Consider the following 16147-nt stretch of genomic DNA (forward strand, 5'->3'; position numbering starts at 1 on the left):
TCTGAGAGCCACACAATATGTGTGAAAGAGCCACGTGTGGCTCCTGAGCCGCAGTTTGGCCACTCCTGCTTCAGACCAACACGGCTGCTCACCAGTGTTCCCTCTGAGCTGCAGTCTTGTGAGCAAAAATTCTTTAATGAGCTACTGGCATAAAAGTTGGGAGCTTCTGCATATGCAAATGTGTTCTGTGCAAAACAATGGTGACATCATGGAGAGGGGCCTAAGATGCAAATGAGCTCCTGCTGGGCTTTTTCTACAAAAAAAAGTCCTGTGCAAAACAATGGTGCCGACGTGGAGGTGTAGCCTAAGATGCAAATGAGTTCCTGCTGGGCTTTTCCTACAAAACAAGTTCTGTGCAAAACAATGGTGACATCATGGGGTGGGGCCTCAGATGCAAATGAGCTCCTGCTGGGCTTTTTCTACAAAAAAAGTCCTGTGCAAAACAATGGTGCCGACGTGGAGGTGTAGCCTAAGATGCAAATGAGTTCCTGCTAGGCTTTTCCTACAAAACAAGTTCTGTGCAAAACAATGGTGGCATCATGGGGTGGGGCCTCAGATGCAAATGAGCTCCTGCTGGGCTTTTTCGACAAAAAAAGGCCTGTGCAAAACAATGGTGCTGTCGTGGAGGTGTGGCCTAAGAGGCAAATTATTTCCTGCTGGGCTTTTTCTACAAAAATTAATTTTTTGTAACGTAATGTAATTTTTGTAAACTAATGGTGATGTCATGGAGAGGGGCCTAAGATGCAAATGAGTTCCTACAAAAAAAGCCCTGTGCAAAACAATGGTGCTGTCATGGAAGTGTGGTCTAAAATGCAAATGAGTTTCTGCTGGGCTTTTTCTACAAAAAGAGTCCTGTGCAAAACAATGGTGCTGTCGTGGAGGTGTGGCCTAAGATGCAAATGAGTTCCTGCTGGGCTTTTTCTACCAAAAAAATCCTGTGCAAAACAATGGTGACATCGTGGAAGTGTGGCCTAAAATGCAAATGAGTTCCTGCTGGGCTTTTTCTACAAAAAAAGTCCTGTGCAAAAGAATGGTGCCGTCGTGGAGGTGTGGCCTATGATGCAAATGAGTTCCTGCTGGGCTTTTTCTACAAAAAAAGTCCTGTGCAAAACAATGGTGCCATCGTGGAGGTGTGGCCTAAGATGCAAATGAGCTCCTGCTGGGCTTTTTCTACAAAAGGAGTCCTGTGGACAACAATGGTGCCGTCGTGGAGGTGTGGCCTCAATGCAAATGAGTTCCTGCTGGGCTTTTTCTACAAAAGAAAAGCCCTGGTAGCTGGCTTGCTGAGTTGCATATGATTGTGTTCTTAAAAGATGTACACAAAACTGTGTGAGCTGGAGGCTAAAAATCCGTGAGCTAGCTCACGCTAACTCCGAGGGAACGTGGCTACCCACCTAAATCTACATTCACTACTTGGGGATCCATGTGGAGATGCAGAAATGGCCCTCCCAAGAAGGAGAAAAAAAACACGCTGCACTTGAATATACTCTGGTTTCTCTTCAGATTGTATTGTATATTTTGGAGCATTTCATGTTCTGTAGTTGTGATTGTGCATGCATGCAAATTACTGATTATTTGTAATCGAAGTTTTATTTGGAACTCATACAGTTGTTTTTGCATTCCACTGTACCTAGACTTTGTGACCACTTGTGATTGTTACATTGCCTTGGGAAAAACAAAAGACATTTCCCCATCTCTCTGCAATCCTAATCTTGGATTTGGGGTTTTTAATCCAGCAAGAGAAAAATGCGCTGCCTATAAAAATGTAGTTTGGGAATACACTTACGTTGCTTTGTTTTGTTTTTTTAAAAAAGCAAAATAAACAAAGATCCATGTTTGAAATCAGCATTAGAGCAAAGATTAAGTCCAGTGGCTTCTTTAAAACCAGCAGAGAGCCAGTTTGGTGTAGTGGTTAAGTGTGCCAGTTTGGTGTAGTGGTTAAGTGCACGGACTCCTATCTGGAAGAACCGGGTTTGATTCCCCACTCCTCCACTTGCAGCTGCTGGAATGGCCTTGGGTCAGCCATAGCTTTCACAGGAGTTGTCCTTGAAAGGGCAGCTTCTGGGAGAGCTCTCTCAGCTCCACCCACCTCACAGGGTGTCTGTTGGTGGGGGGGAGAAGATATAGGAGATTGCAAGCCACTCTGAGTCTCTGATTCAGAGAGAAGGGCGAGGTATAAATCTGCAGTCTTCATCTTCTTTTATTCTGGGTATAAGCGTTCATGTGCATGCAGACCTTGATGTACACTTCAGTGTGTCTGAAGAAGTGTGCATTCACGTGAAAGCTTATACCCAGAATTAAACTTTTGTTGGTCTTAAAGGTGCCCCTGAAACTCAAGCTTTGTTCTGCTGCTGCTTCAGGCCAACACAGCTGCCCACCTGAATCTAAGATTGCCATTGTTATATGCTCTTAAAAGGTAAAGGTAGTCCCACGTGCGAGCAGCAGTCGTTTCGGACTCTGGAGTGACGTCACATCACGACATATTCACGGCAGCCTTTTTACGGGGTGGTTTGCCATTGCCTTCCCCAGCCCTCTATGTCATTTAAAAAAACAAACAACCCCCCCCCCAAAAAAAAAAACTATTTCTCTCAAGTTTTTAAGGGAAAAAATACAGCTTTAAAAAACCAATAATGATCAATATGAACAATAACGATATGATCACCATTTTCAAGTAATTGAAGGGCTGTCGCATAGAGGATGGTGTGGAATTGTTTTTTTGTGGCCCTAGAAGGTAGGACCAGAACCAACGGGTTGAAATTAAATCAAAAGAGTTTCTGGCTCCACACTAGGAAGAACTTTCTGATCTCAGGAGGTGCTGGGCTCTCCTTCCTTGGAAGTTTTTAAACAGAGGCTAGTTTGGTGTAGTGGTTAAGCGTGCGGACTCTTATCTGGGAGAACGGGGTTTGATTCCCCACTCCTCCACTTGCAGCTGCTGGAATGGCCTTGGGTTAGCCCTAGCTCTCACAGGAGTTGTCCTTGAAAGGGCAGCTGCTGTGAGAGCCCTCTCAGCCCCACCCACCTCGCAGAGTGTCTGTTGTGGGGGGAGAAGATATAGGAGATTGTAAGCCCCTCTGTCCTTGCAAGGGCAGCTGCTGGGAGAGCCCTCTCCAGCCCCAACCACCTCACAGGATGTCTGTTGTGGGTGAGGAAGATAAAGGAGATTGTGAGCCGCTCTGAGATTTGGAGTGGAGGGCGGGATATAAATCCACTATTATCTTCTTCATCATCATCTGACAGCAATGAGGAGCCTGAGAATTTAGGGGGGGGGGTATTTGCATTGTTACTGTCCATAGGGTTTTCTGGACAGTAACAATGCAAATATTGAATGCTTTTGAGATGTGGTGGTGGAGTCCCTTAGACTGCAAGAAGATCCAATCAGTCAGTCCTAAGGGAAATCAACCCAGACTGTTCCCTGGAAGGTCAGATGCTGAAACTGAAGCTCAAATCCTTTGGCTACCAAATGAGAAGGGAGCCCTCACTGGAGAAGATCCTGATGCTGGGAAAGACAAGGCAAAAAGAGAAGGGGACGGCAAAAGAGGAGATGGCTGGACAGCATTGCTGATGTAACTAACACGAATTTGAGCAGACTTCGGAGGATGGTGGAAGACAGGGCCTGGCGTGACATGTCCATGGGGTCGCAAAGAGTCCGACTCGACTGTGCAACTGAACAACAAAAATTTGCATTGTGCACGCGGTTGGACTAGATGACCCTGGAGGTCCCTTCCAACTCTATGATTCTAAAACTTGCTCATCTGCTAGGCCTTGCCATAGCAGAGACTTGTAGGTAGGTTAAAGCACCTTTTTCCAGCGCCAGTCCAAGGAAGTCGGCGGATTTGGACTTGCATGCTTCGTTACTGTAGGACAGTCACAGCTGGCCTCTGCAGGTTTACGCCCCGAGCGAGTGAAGAACCGGGCAGAATAGATGTGACGTTTCCTTAGCCTTTCGATTCAGAAAGTTCAGAGGTCAGAAAGTTCAGTTTGGTGTAAAGTGCGTGGACTCTTACCCGGGAGAACCGGGTTTGATTCCCCACTCCTCCACTTGCAGCAGCTGGAATGGCCTTGGGTCAGCCATATCTTTGGCAGAAGTTGTCCTCGAAAGGACCGCTGCTGTGAGAGCCCTCTCAGCCCCACCCACCTCACAGGGTGTCTGTTGTGGGGGGAGAAGATAAAGGAGATTGTAAGCTGCTCTGAGTCGCTGATTCAGAGAGAAGGGTGGGGTATAAATCTGCAATTCTTCTTCTTCTTCATGTCCGAGTCTTCAATGGAACAGAGAGGAGGCGAGATATTTTTGGCCAGCTCTGTCAAAACCTAAGATGGTCTGTATGTAAGAATATATTTCGATAGGGTCCTTTTTGCAGCGTCATCATCCCGGCGAGAGTCAGATTCACAGGACTCGGGTTTATGTGACCTAGAAAATACATGGGGGGTGTGTGAGGGTCTATTTATAGCTCGATTTCAGAGTATAATCAAGCTTATAAATCAAGCGTTACAGGAAGCCTGTTTGGACATCTAGTCGTTTTTTTATATATATATATATATAAATAAAGATGTGAAAACAGCGGGGTGGGTTTCGGAGCAGATTTGAATGACAAGTTACCCCGAAACCCCTGAAAGGTGCTTTTCTCCCTGACCAGTTTCGCTTTCCCGAGTACAAATTGCCTCCCCTGATGGGTTTGTATCTGCTTTTACAAACTTTGCATTTAGTAAGTTCTCAGGTTCCGGGGCTCTCTTAAAGCTGTTTTACTGAAGCGATCTTTTAGCAGTTATGTATATCACCCATTCAGCAGGTCAGGCAGTGTAATAACATCCTTGCATTAATCAGCAACTCAGATTTATATCTGTGGCATCACACCGATAGAGGCTAAAATAAGCACCCGCAATGTTTATATCGGTTGTGTCGAAAGCATCCAGCCCAGAGATACTGGTGGGTTTAAAATGGGGAGATTTTGACTGGATCCGGCAGTCCGTCCTGGTCCGAGACGTGCCCCTTGATACGTCATAACAAAATCTGGGTTTTGGTCGATGTGTCTTGGTTTTTTCCCCCCCGAGGAGAAAACATTGATTTTTGCAAGATCACGGGACTTAGTTGTTATCAGTCTGGGATAATAATCAAGTAATAGTGCATCAAATTGGATATGTTTTATTTATGATTATTGCAATGAGATCCAGTTTGGTGTAGTGCAGGGGTGGCGAATGGTAGCTCTCCAGACATTTTTTTGCCTACAACTCCCATCAGCTCCAGCCATTGGCCATGCTGGCTGGGGCTGATGGGAGTTGTAGGCAAAAAACATCTGAAGAGCTACCGTTGTCCATCCCTGGTATAGTGGTTAAGTGCGTGGACTCTTATCTGGGAGAACTGGGTTTGATTCCCCACTCCTCCACTTGCAGCTGCTGGAATGGCCTTGGGTCAGCCATAACTCTGGCAGAGGTTGTCCTTGAAAGGGCAGCTGCTGGGAGAGTCCTCTCAGCCCCGCCTACCTCACAGGGTGTCTGTTGTGGGGGGAGAAGATATAGGAGATTGTAAGCTGCTCTGTGTCTCTGATTCTGAGAGAAGGGCAGGATATAAATCTGCAATTCTTCTTCTTCTTAGTGTTGTCAGCTGCCCTGAGCCCACCTTACGGGATAGGGCGGGGTATAAATCTCAAATTAGATTAAATTAAAATTTGTATTTTCAAATATGTATAGATTGCTATTTTTTAATGAGAGACTTAAAATGATATTAATTGCTTGTGTAGAAACCAAACAATTTCCCTTATACTCAGGGCTTTTTCCCCCCTTTTTTTTTGTAGCAGGAACTCCTTCACCTACTGGGCCACACTCCCCTGATGTAGCCAATCCTCCTGGAGCTTACAGTAGGCCCTGTACTGAGAGCCATGTAAGCTCTTGGAGGATTGGCTACATCAGGGGGGTGGAGCCTAAAATGCAGATGAGTTCCTGCGGCAAAAAAAGTCCTGCTCGTACTTGTGTTTACTAGTTTACCGCGCAGGTGGAAAAACTGTACTACATACATTAATCTATTCTGGATCCCGTATAGCGAGGGGAGGGTAGAACTGATCCAGAAATCCATCATCTCTTGCCCGGTGTATCATTTCATGCCCCATATGTGTAGGAGGTGTTTATGGACACCAGGCAATGAGGGTTTTTTTCCTGCCATCTGCTAGTTTATTTTTAAACGGGCTCGGGCTCAAGGCGGATCACAACATACAAAAATAACGATAAAAACCTACATATCAAAGTTAAAACACCAAGTTAAAATTAACAGTAAAAACAATGAATAAAACGCACCACCGGCGGACAGGGCACAGCATATCAATAATCAGTTGTAGGCCCACCTTATACAATGGTAATAACAATAGGACAGCACTGTAATAAAGCATGATGTCACCACAAGGGAGGCCAAATGATGGAATAATAGGACGCCCGCTGCCTCAATCATAGGCCCGGCGGAACAGCTCCGTCTTGCAGTAATTCAGGTAGGGCCCAGATCTCCATAGAGAGCTGATTTCACTAGGCAGGGCCAGGGCTGAAAACGGCAGTAATTCAGGCAGTAATTCAGGTAGAGCCCGGATCTCCACAGGGAGTTGATTCCACCAGGCAGGGGCCAGGGCTGAAAAGTCCCTGGCCATGGTTGAGGCAAGTCGGACGTTTTTAGGACCAGGGGTGGTCAAGGAGGTGTTGTGTAGCCGATCGCAACAACCTCTGAGGCATATATAATTTTAAATTTTAATCTGTAAGAATCTATTTCTATTGCATTTTTGGTGTTATATTTATTGTGTCTTGCTTTAACTGCTGTAAGCCGCCCTGAGCCTGCTTACAGGGAGGGAGGGATATAAATTTAACATTAATGATTAATGAGTCAACATTAATGATTTCTACTTTTGCATGTCGTTTGTATCGTTCTCCCTTGGCGGAGCACTGTTTTTTAAGTAGATAATTTTGTATGGCCCACGAATGGTGTTATAAATATCCAAATGGCCCTTCTGCAAAGGGCCATTTGGATATTTAGAACACCATTCGTGGGCCATACAAAATTATCAACTTAAAAAACAGCGCTCTGCCAAGGGAGAACGATTCGGGCCAGCAAAATTAATGCAAATAATTGTTTTTCTATTTGAAGTCACATGGGGAGAGCCTAATTCAGCACACACACACACACGCTGCCCTAGGCAAATGCCTAGGTCCAGGCATATTAGACCACATCCCCTAATATTTGCATATTAGGTCACACACTCATTAGCATATTAGGCCACACCATCTGAGCTAATCATGTGCAAACTGAACTGCTGGTAGCTGGCTCCCACCCCCCCCCCACCCCTGCCATACCTCCCCCCTCCCTTCAGCTGCTCCCAGCAGACCTTTAAAGTCACCCACATACCCCAGCAGCAGTCCTTCACAAATGCCCATGGGGGGTGGGCTCGGCCCAGCAAGCCCCGAGGGCCAGATCAAGTGAACTCGAGGGCCGTAAATGGCCCTTGGGCCTGACGTTTCCCATCTCTGTATGAAAGAGAAGGCCGCAAGGTAACGATACAGGAGGAGAGCAGTAGCTCATTGGTGATTGGTGTTGTTGCTAACAACAGCTGCAGTCTCAATACATCTCAATAGTGCTGCTATAGTACTGAAGCAGTATATTGCTCTAGCACTATAGCGCTGAACTTGGAATTTTTTAAAAAAAGTTTAAGGAAGATTGCACAGCGAAAAAGTGTGGCACTGTCTGCAATGGCCAGATAGCTTCAGAGATGGCTCATTAACGGAATGATGGATACAGACAAGCTGGGAAGGGGCCAGAGGAGAGTGACAAAGATGGTGAGGGGTCTGGAGACCAAGTTCTTTGAAGAAAGGTTGAAGGAGCTGGGGATGTTTAGCCTGGAGAGGAGGAAACTGATATGATCACCATCTTCAAGTACTTGAAGAGGATGTCATTGAGAGGATGGTTCGGAATTGTTTTCTTTGGCCCCAGAAGGTCAGACCAGAACCAATGGGTTGAAATTAGATCAGAAGAGCTTCTAGCTCAACATTAGGAAGAACTTCTTGACAGTTAGAACGGTTCCTTAGTGCACGAGTGGCCAACGGTAGCTCTCCAGATGTTTTTGCCTACAACTCCCATCAGCCCCAGCCATTGGCCATGCTGGCTGGGGCTGATGGGAGTTGTAGGCAAAAAAACATTTGGAAAGCTACCGTTGGCCACCCCTGCCTTAGTGGAACAGGCTTCCTCAGGAGGTGGTGGGCTCTCCTTCCTTATTGAATATGTAGAAGATGGTTTTTTAAACTTAACATTCAGAAGGATATCTCTGCAAAAATTGTATGGGAAACAAGTAAAGCCTTTTTTAGAGGCTTAGTTATTAATTTTAAAGCGCATAAGAAACGGGAAGAAAATAAAAATTTAGAAGAAATAACTGATCACTTAAAACAACAGGAAAAACAACGAAAAGAGAAGCCAAATATACAAGAGACTAAGAATGCGATAAATTTGTTGCAACATAAGATTCATGTGATGTTTTTGGAGGAAATGGAGAAAAAAGTACGATTGGCTAAACAACAGTTTTTTGAGAATGCTAATAAACCAGGAAGATGGCTTGCATATAAAATTAGGAAAGTACGGGAGAAAAGAACAATAAAGGTATTGAAGGATAAAGAGGGGAAACATAAATATCTTTTGGAAGACTTGAAAATGATAATTAAGGAATTTTATACTCAACTATATGGTTCCGTGGAAATAGAACAGAAGAAGCAGAAACAGTATCTTCTAAGTAGATCACTTCCCAAATTAACGGATGAACAGAAGAGAATATTAAATAGTCCAGTTACGATGTTTGAGATAGAAGAGGCTTGGAACAAACAAAAGAAAAATAAAGTGCCCGGTCCGGATGGTCTCCCTGTAGAGTATTATATTGTATTTAGAGAAAGTTTAATTTATCAATTCAAAAAAATGATAGAGGAAGTGTGGTCAATTGCAGAGATACCAGACTCTTGGAGATATGCGAATATAGCTCTTATTCCGAAAGTTGACTCTGATTGTGAAAAAATTAAAAATTATAGACCGATAGCGTTACTTAATGTTGACTATAAGATTTACGCTTCTATCCTTGTAAACAGATTGAAGAAGATCCTGAGTGTACTGATTCACCCGGACCAATCAGGTTTTCTTCCAAAAAGACATATGAGATCAAATATTAGAATTATTTTAGATATTTTGGAATATTATGAGTTGAAAAGGGACAAGCAACTGGCTTTGATTTTATTAGACGCAGAAAAAGCTTTCGACAATTTAGACTGGAATTTTATGCTACAACAACTTAAGACAACGGAGTTTGGAGAAGATTTCATAAAAAATGTGCAAGCAATTTATAGTGAACAGAAAGTTAAAATAATTGTTAATGGAGGAATTACAGAAGAAATTAAGGTGTGCAAGGGCACCAGACAAGGATGTCCACTGTCCCCATTACTTTTTATTTTATCACTTGAGGTTTTAAATGAGTCTATTAGAGGTAACGTCAAGATTGGAGGCTTGAAGGTAAAGGGTGAGATATACAAGGTATTGGCGTATGCCGATGATATTGTTTTAATTTTACAAAACCCATTGGAATCAATAGATGAGGTCTTAAAAGATTTAGATGAATATGGGCAAGCTGCAGGTTTGAAAATAAATAAACAGAAGTCTAAAATATTAACAAAGAATATGTCAACTCAGGAGGTTAAAAATCTGGAAATAAGAGCTGGTTTTAAGAGTGAAAAGAAGGTGAAATATTTGGGGATAAATTGGACAAATAAATGTAGAAGTATATATGATAGTAATTTTGTGACCCTGCTAGAAGAAGTTGAAATTTTATTGAAAAAATGGGAATGTATGCAATTGTCTTTTATGGGTAGGATTGCACTCATCAAGATGACTATTCTTCCAAAAGTGATGTTTTTTATTTCAAACAATTAATTTTGCAATTAGGAAAGATTTTTTTTACTAAATTGAACAAAATTGTCAAGGTGTTTATTTGGCAAGGAAAAAAAAGCCAAGGATTAAATGGAAAATTCTTAGTGATAAAAAAGAAAATGGTGGTTTAGGCTTGCCGGACTGGGAAACCTACTACATAGCTAACGTGACGGTTTGGTTGAAAGATTGGATATGCCTGGAGAATAAGAGAGTTCTTGCATTAGAGGGGTTTGACCTTTTAGCTGGTTGGCATGCAAATTTGTGGTATATAGATAAAGGTCACAAATATTTCACTAACCATTTAGTTCGTAAAGCTTTATTTAATGTTTGGTTAAAGATTAAAAGGAAGATATATAGTAAGACGCCTAGGTGGATATCTCCAGGAGGTTTTTCAACAGAGGCTAGATGGCCATCTGACAGCAATGCTGATCCTGTGAACTTAGGGGGAGGGGTTTGTGGATTTCCTGCCTTGTACAAGGGGTTGGACTAGATGACCCTGAGGGTTCCTTCCAACTCTGTGATCGTATAAAATTTACTGTACGAAACCTCTGCGCCTGTATCACTCTACTCAGAACTGGGCCAACAATGGATAACATCCCATTTAGAATGCTAATGTGAAAGAGGCCCTGGTGTCCAGGAACAGAATGTTAAATCCACTGTGCGAGTGTGCCGCTGTTTATGGCCAGGTCATGTTCTAAGCAAACAAATCTAATATCTGAAACTTGCTTCAGTGTGTTGTGTTGTTTGAAGAAGAAGACTGCAGATTTAGACCCTGACCTTCTATCTGAATCAGAGACTCAGAGCGGCTTACAATCGCCTATATCCCCCCCCTCACAACAGACACCCTGTGAAGTGGGTGGGGCTGAGAGGCCTCTCACAGCAGCTGCCCTTCCAAGGACAATTCTGTAGGAGCTACGGCTGGCCCAAGGCCATTCCAGCAGCTGTAAGTGGAGGAGGGGGGAATCAAACCCGGTTCTCCCAGATAGAAGTCTGCTCGCTTAACCACTACACCAAACTTTGCCCTGTGTTGTTGCAGATGCTCATCTGGCAGAAGAACAAGGTCTCTGATCATAAAATGGCTTTCATGGCGGTGGTAGGGACAGCTGTTATGGGCTGCATGGTGCCTTTCCAGCACTGCTGTGAAGACCCAGAGGTAAGTGGGGGGGGTGTCTCTCTCTCTGGCCCTCCCCTAATTTCACCAGAGAAACAATTTTCAGAGTCCTCTAATTCTGATTAATGACATTTAAAAAAGAATACTGCTCTTAATAGTGGGGCTGCTAATAAAATGTATTCCTTTACCACTACAAAGCTGTGTTTTGATGGCTGAAAATACACACAGAGAATCAATTGATGTTTTATTCTTTAGGATTTATTCACAGTCATTCTATATACGCTTCTATTCTATGTACAGTCTCTCTGTGTGTAATCATGGTTGATGAGCGTGCCAGTGCGCCACCAATTCATAAACATATGCTTACCACGCAGGGACGTGTTTAAATTGCTGAGCAGTTGGATTGGAATAGATAAAAGAAAGTCCTTCTTCACCCAAAGAGTGATTGATACATGTAATTCATTGCCACAGGAGGTGGTGGCAGCTATAAGCATAGATGGTTTCAAGAGGGGATTGGATAAACATATGGAGCAGAGGTCCATCAGCGGCTATTAGCCTCAGGATATTGATGGAACTCTGTGTCAAGTGATGCTTTGTATTCTTGGTGCTTGGTGGGGGACAGTGGGAGGGCTTCTAGTGTCCTGGCCCCACTGATGGACCTCCTGATGGCATCTGGTCTTTTTGGCCACTGTGTGACAGAGTATTGGACTGGATGGGCCATTGGCCTGATCCAACATGGCTTCTCTTATGTTCTTATGTGACACAGAGTGTTGGACTGGATGGGCCATTGGCCTGATTCAACATGGCTTCTCTTATGTTCTTATGTCTAAGAGGGGCTTGAGGGGAAAAAAGGTGCCATCTATCTTTGTGATTGGACTGCTTGTTGAACCGTTTGCTGCCTGGGGTTCCATGTGGAGATGAGGTGACATGAACAAATTGTTCTCCTAAGTGAAAGAAAACTCCGGTTCTCCATTTGGATTCTTCTTTGCTGCATGGTTAATATAATGGCATAAGAGAAGCCATGCTGGATCAGGCCAGTGGCCCATCCAATCCAACACTGTGTGTCACACAGTGGCCAAAACCCAGGTGCCATCAGGAAGTCCACTGGCGGAGCCAGAACCCCAGAAGCCCTCCCACTGTGGACCCCCCAAGCACCAAGAATACAGAGCATCCTGCCACTGATGTAAGAAAATAAGAGTAGCCATGTTGGATCAGGCCAGTGGCCCATCCAATTGAACACTCTGCGTCACACAGTGGCCGAAACCCAGGGGATATCAGGAGGTCCACCAGGATGGCCAGAACTCCTGAAGCCTTCCCATTCTTGCCCCCCAAGCATCAAAAATACACCGCCTCAGACATAAGAACATACGAGAAGCCATGTTGGATCAGGCCAATGGCCCATCCAGTCCAACACTCTGTGTCATACAGTGGCCAAAACCCAGGGACCATCAGGAGGTCCATCAGTGGGGCCAGGACACTAGAAGTCCTCCCACTGTTGCCCCCCCCCCCAAGCACCAAGAATACAGAACATCACTGCCCTAGACTTAAGAACAGAAGAGAAGCCATGTTGGGATCAGGCCAATGGCCCATCCAGTCCAACACTCTGTGTCACACAACAGCCCAAAAAAACAGGTGCCAGCAGGAGATCCACCAGTGGGGCCAGAACTCCAGAAGCCCTCCCACTGTTGCCCCCCAAGCACCAAGAATACACAGCATCACTGCCCCAGACAGAGAGTTCCATCAAAACACTGTGGCTAATAGTCACTGATGGACCTCTGCTCCATCTAAGAACATAAGAGAAGCCATGTTGGAACAAGCCAATGGCCCATCCAGTCCAACACTCTGTCATAAGAACATAAGAGAAACCATGTTGGATCAGGCCAATGGCCCATCCAGCCCAACACTCTGTGTCACACAGTGGCCAAAACCCAGGGACCATCAGGAGGTCCACCAGTGGGACCAGAACTCCAGAAGCCCTTCTTCTGTTTGCCTCCCCAAGAATAATGCATGGTGCAGGAGATTGGACTAGATGCCCTGGGGGGTCTCTTCCAACTCTGTGATTCTATGAAGTGTGTTAAAGTGACAAATAAAACTCACAATAATATCTGATTTACAGTTTGAACTGTTAGCTCATGAATGAAGTTATGAGTATCGATGGTTTTAATTGCTAGATTTGAGTCTGGAAGTACCTCAGTGGGACAGGCTTCCTCGGGAGGTGATGGACACTCCTTCCTTGGAGGTTTTTCAACAGAGGCTGGATGGCCATCTGACAGTAATGAAGATCCTGTGAATTTAGGGGGAGGTCTTTGTGAGTTTCCTGCATTGTGCAGGGGGTTGGACTAGATGACCCTGGAGGTTCCTTCCAACTCTGTGATTCTACCTTACAGACCAACAAGATTCTGGAGTATTGGCTATCAACAGCCAAATCTCCTTTTGTCAGATGGTTTTAATGAAAATTTTACAGTGCTTCTTTTTATTTTATACTCCAGGTATCTCTCAGTGGCTTCCTTCCAAAGGCTAATTCAGATGCTTCTTTGACAACCCATTCAAGTTCAGAAAGGAGCTTCATCTTTGTAAACAACAGACCAGTATATCAAAAGGACATTCTTAAGGTATCGCCTTCTCTGTTTTCTGTAGTGGCTTATTAGAGCCAGTTTGGTGTAGCGGTGAAGTGCACAGTCCCTTATCTGAGAGAACCTGGTTTGATTCCCCACTCCTCCACTTGCAGCTGCTGGAATGGTTTTGGGTCAGCCATAGCTCTCATAAGAGTTGTCCTTGAAAGGGCAGCTTCTGTCAGAGCTCTCTCAGCTCTGGGAGAACCCGGTTTGATTCCCCACTCCTCCACTTGCAGCTGCTGGAATGGCTTTGGGTCAGCCACAGCTCTCATAGGAGTTGTCCTTGAAAGGGCAGCTTCTATCAGAGCTCTCTCAGCTCTGGGAGAACCGGGTTTGATTCCCCACTCCTCCACTTGCAGCTGCTAGAATGGCCTTGGGTCAGCCATAGCTCTGGCAGGAGTTGTCCTTGAAAGGGCAGCTGCTGGGAGAGCTCTCTCAGCCCCACCCACCTCACAAGGTGTCTGTTGTGGGGGGAAGATAAAGGAGATTGTAAACTTTTTTCTTCTTCTTTGCTGGAACTCTTTGGTTCCCGGCCATGCTTTTTGCTCTCTTGGGCATTTTCAGATCGAGAGAGGGGCATTATAAAATAACTGCATGTTCTTGATGATAGTTTGGTTTGGATTTTTTAAAAACAGATTTATTGAGGGTTGATGCTGCGCTTCTCCAGTTGGACAGCCCTTTTGGTGTAGTGGTTAAGAGCAATACCCCGTTTAAGCTGTCGACTCTTGTGAGCAAGAGTTCTACTTTCTGAGCAACTGGCATTAAAGCTGTGAGCTCCTGCATAGATTAGTTTGCTCTGGGGCCGTGTTTCCTGAGCTTAGACAAAATGTGTGAGCTGGAGCCTAAAAAACCTGTGAGCTGGCTCATGCTAACGCGGCTTAGAGGGAACACTGGTTAAGAGTGGCGGGGTGCTTTCACGCTACACTAAATAATGTGTTTTGCAACTGGATTTATGCTATTCTTACACCGTAAAAATCCAGTTGCAAAACGTATTATGTAGTGTTGTGTGAAAGTACCCATAGACTCTAATCTGGAGAACCAGGTTTGATTCCCCCCTCTTCCTCATGCAGCCAGCTGGGTGTGACCTTGGATCAGTCACAGTTCTCTCAGAGCTGTTCTCTCAAGAGCAGTTTTCTCTGAGCTCTCAGCCCCACCTACCTCACAGGGTGTCTGTTGTGGGGAGAAGAAGGAAAGGAGATTTATAAACCGCTCTGAGACTCCGAGGGAAGGGCGGAGTCTAAATCCAATCTCTTCTTCTTCTGTTACAAAGGATCAGGTGGTAGGTGGTGGGGAAAGCCTTTTCCCAAGACCCTGGGCAGCTTGGTGTAGTGGTTAAGTGTGCAGACTCTTGTCCGGGAGAGCCGGCTTTGATTCCCCACTCCTCCACTTGCAGCTGCTGGAGTGGCCTTGAGTTAGCCATAGCTATCACAGGAGTTGTCCTTGGAAGGGCAGCTTCTGGGAGAGCTCTTTCAGCCCCACCTACCTCACAGGGTGTCTGTTGTCGGGGAAGGATATAGAGGAGATTGTCAGCCGCTGTGAGACTCTGATTCAGAGAGAAGGGCGGGGTAGAAATCTGTGTTCTTCTTCTTCCGCCAGTCAGGGTAGAAAAGCTTCTGGAAGAGCTCTCTCAGCCCCACCTGCCTCACAGGGTGTCTGTTGTTGGGGAAGGAGATTGTCAGCCGCTGTGGGACTCTGATTCAGAGAGAAATCTATGGTCTACTTCTGCCAGTCAGGGTAGAAAAGACTGACCTTGATAGACCAGTGGCTTGACTCAGTATGAGAAAGCTTTGTATGTTTGTAATGTAGAGGGCAGATGAGTCCCAAAAAAGGAACGCAGAAGGCAGAAGTTAGCACATAGAAGCCCCCAGGCTCATAGCTACAGTGGGACCTGGGAGGGGCCAGGCTCATTCTTTCAACCCCCCCCCCCTTTCCAACAATATGACCCCTCCATTGGAGAGTCCTCAGTCTGTCCTTTTTGCTCACCACCACTCTGAACAAGTGGAAGCATTTGCTGCTGGTCTTTTCACTTTTTTCTGCCCCCTTCCCTAATGCACCTTGCAGAGCAAAGTGCGGGGCGGGGGGGGGGGGGGAGAGTAGGGATGTGCAAAAAAAAAAAAATTCGGTATTACACGGATTCAGAAGTATATGGGGAAAAAAATTCGGAATCCCCGTATACTCCTGAATACCGCATTCGGAATAGCCGCATATACGGTAGATGCGCAGCTATTTCCCAATATACGGCCCTATTATACCCTATGGGCAATTGCAATCAATGGCAAATAGGGTATATTTGAAGCCGCCTGGAGGGGAGGGGGTTTGAGGGAGAGCCCCCAAATTTGCAGGGGACCTCCAGGGGACTCTCCCCTCCAACCCCCCCAAGTCCCAAAAAGATTGGGCCAGGGGATCCCATTCCAGGGGCACCCAAAGAGGGTGACCCTATTCCATCATTATACCCTATGGGCCATTGAAATCAATGGCAACATAGGGCAAAATTAG

General features: G+C 45.2%; 1 protein-coding gene across 2 annotated transcripts in view; it reads left to right on the forward strand.

The window, feature by feature from the left end:
- Nucleotides 1-16147, forward strand: part of PMS1 (PMS1 homolog 1, mismatch repair system component) — a 72558-nt gene that overhangs the window by 29277 nt on the left and 27134 nt on the right. For both annotated transcript variants that reach the window (XM_060257131.1, XM_060257132.1), the window contains exons 5-6: nt 10962-11078; nt 13526-13648. In XM_060257131.1, the coding sequence (XP_060113114.1) occupies nt 10962-11078; nt 13526-13648 (240 nt within the window). The remainder of the gene's footprint in view (nt 1-10961; nt 11079-13525; nt 13649-16147) is intronic.

The sequence above is a fragment of the Heteronotia binoei genome, chromosome 16, assembly GCF_032191835.1.
Source record: "Heteronotia binoei isolate CCM8104 ecotype False Entrance Well chromosome 16, APGP_CSIRO_Hbin_v1, whole genome shotgun sequence".
Lineage (NCBI taxonomy): Eukaryota > Metazoa > Chordata > Lepidosauria > Squamata > Gekkonidae > Heteronotia > Heteronotia binoei.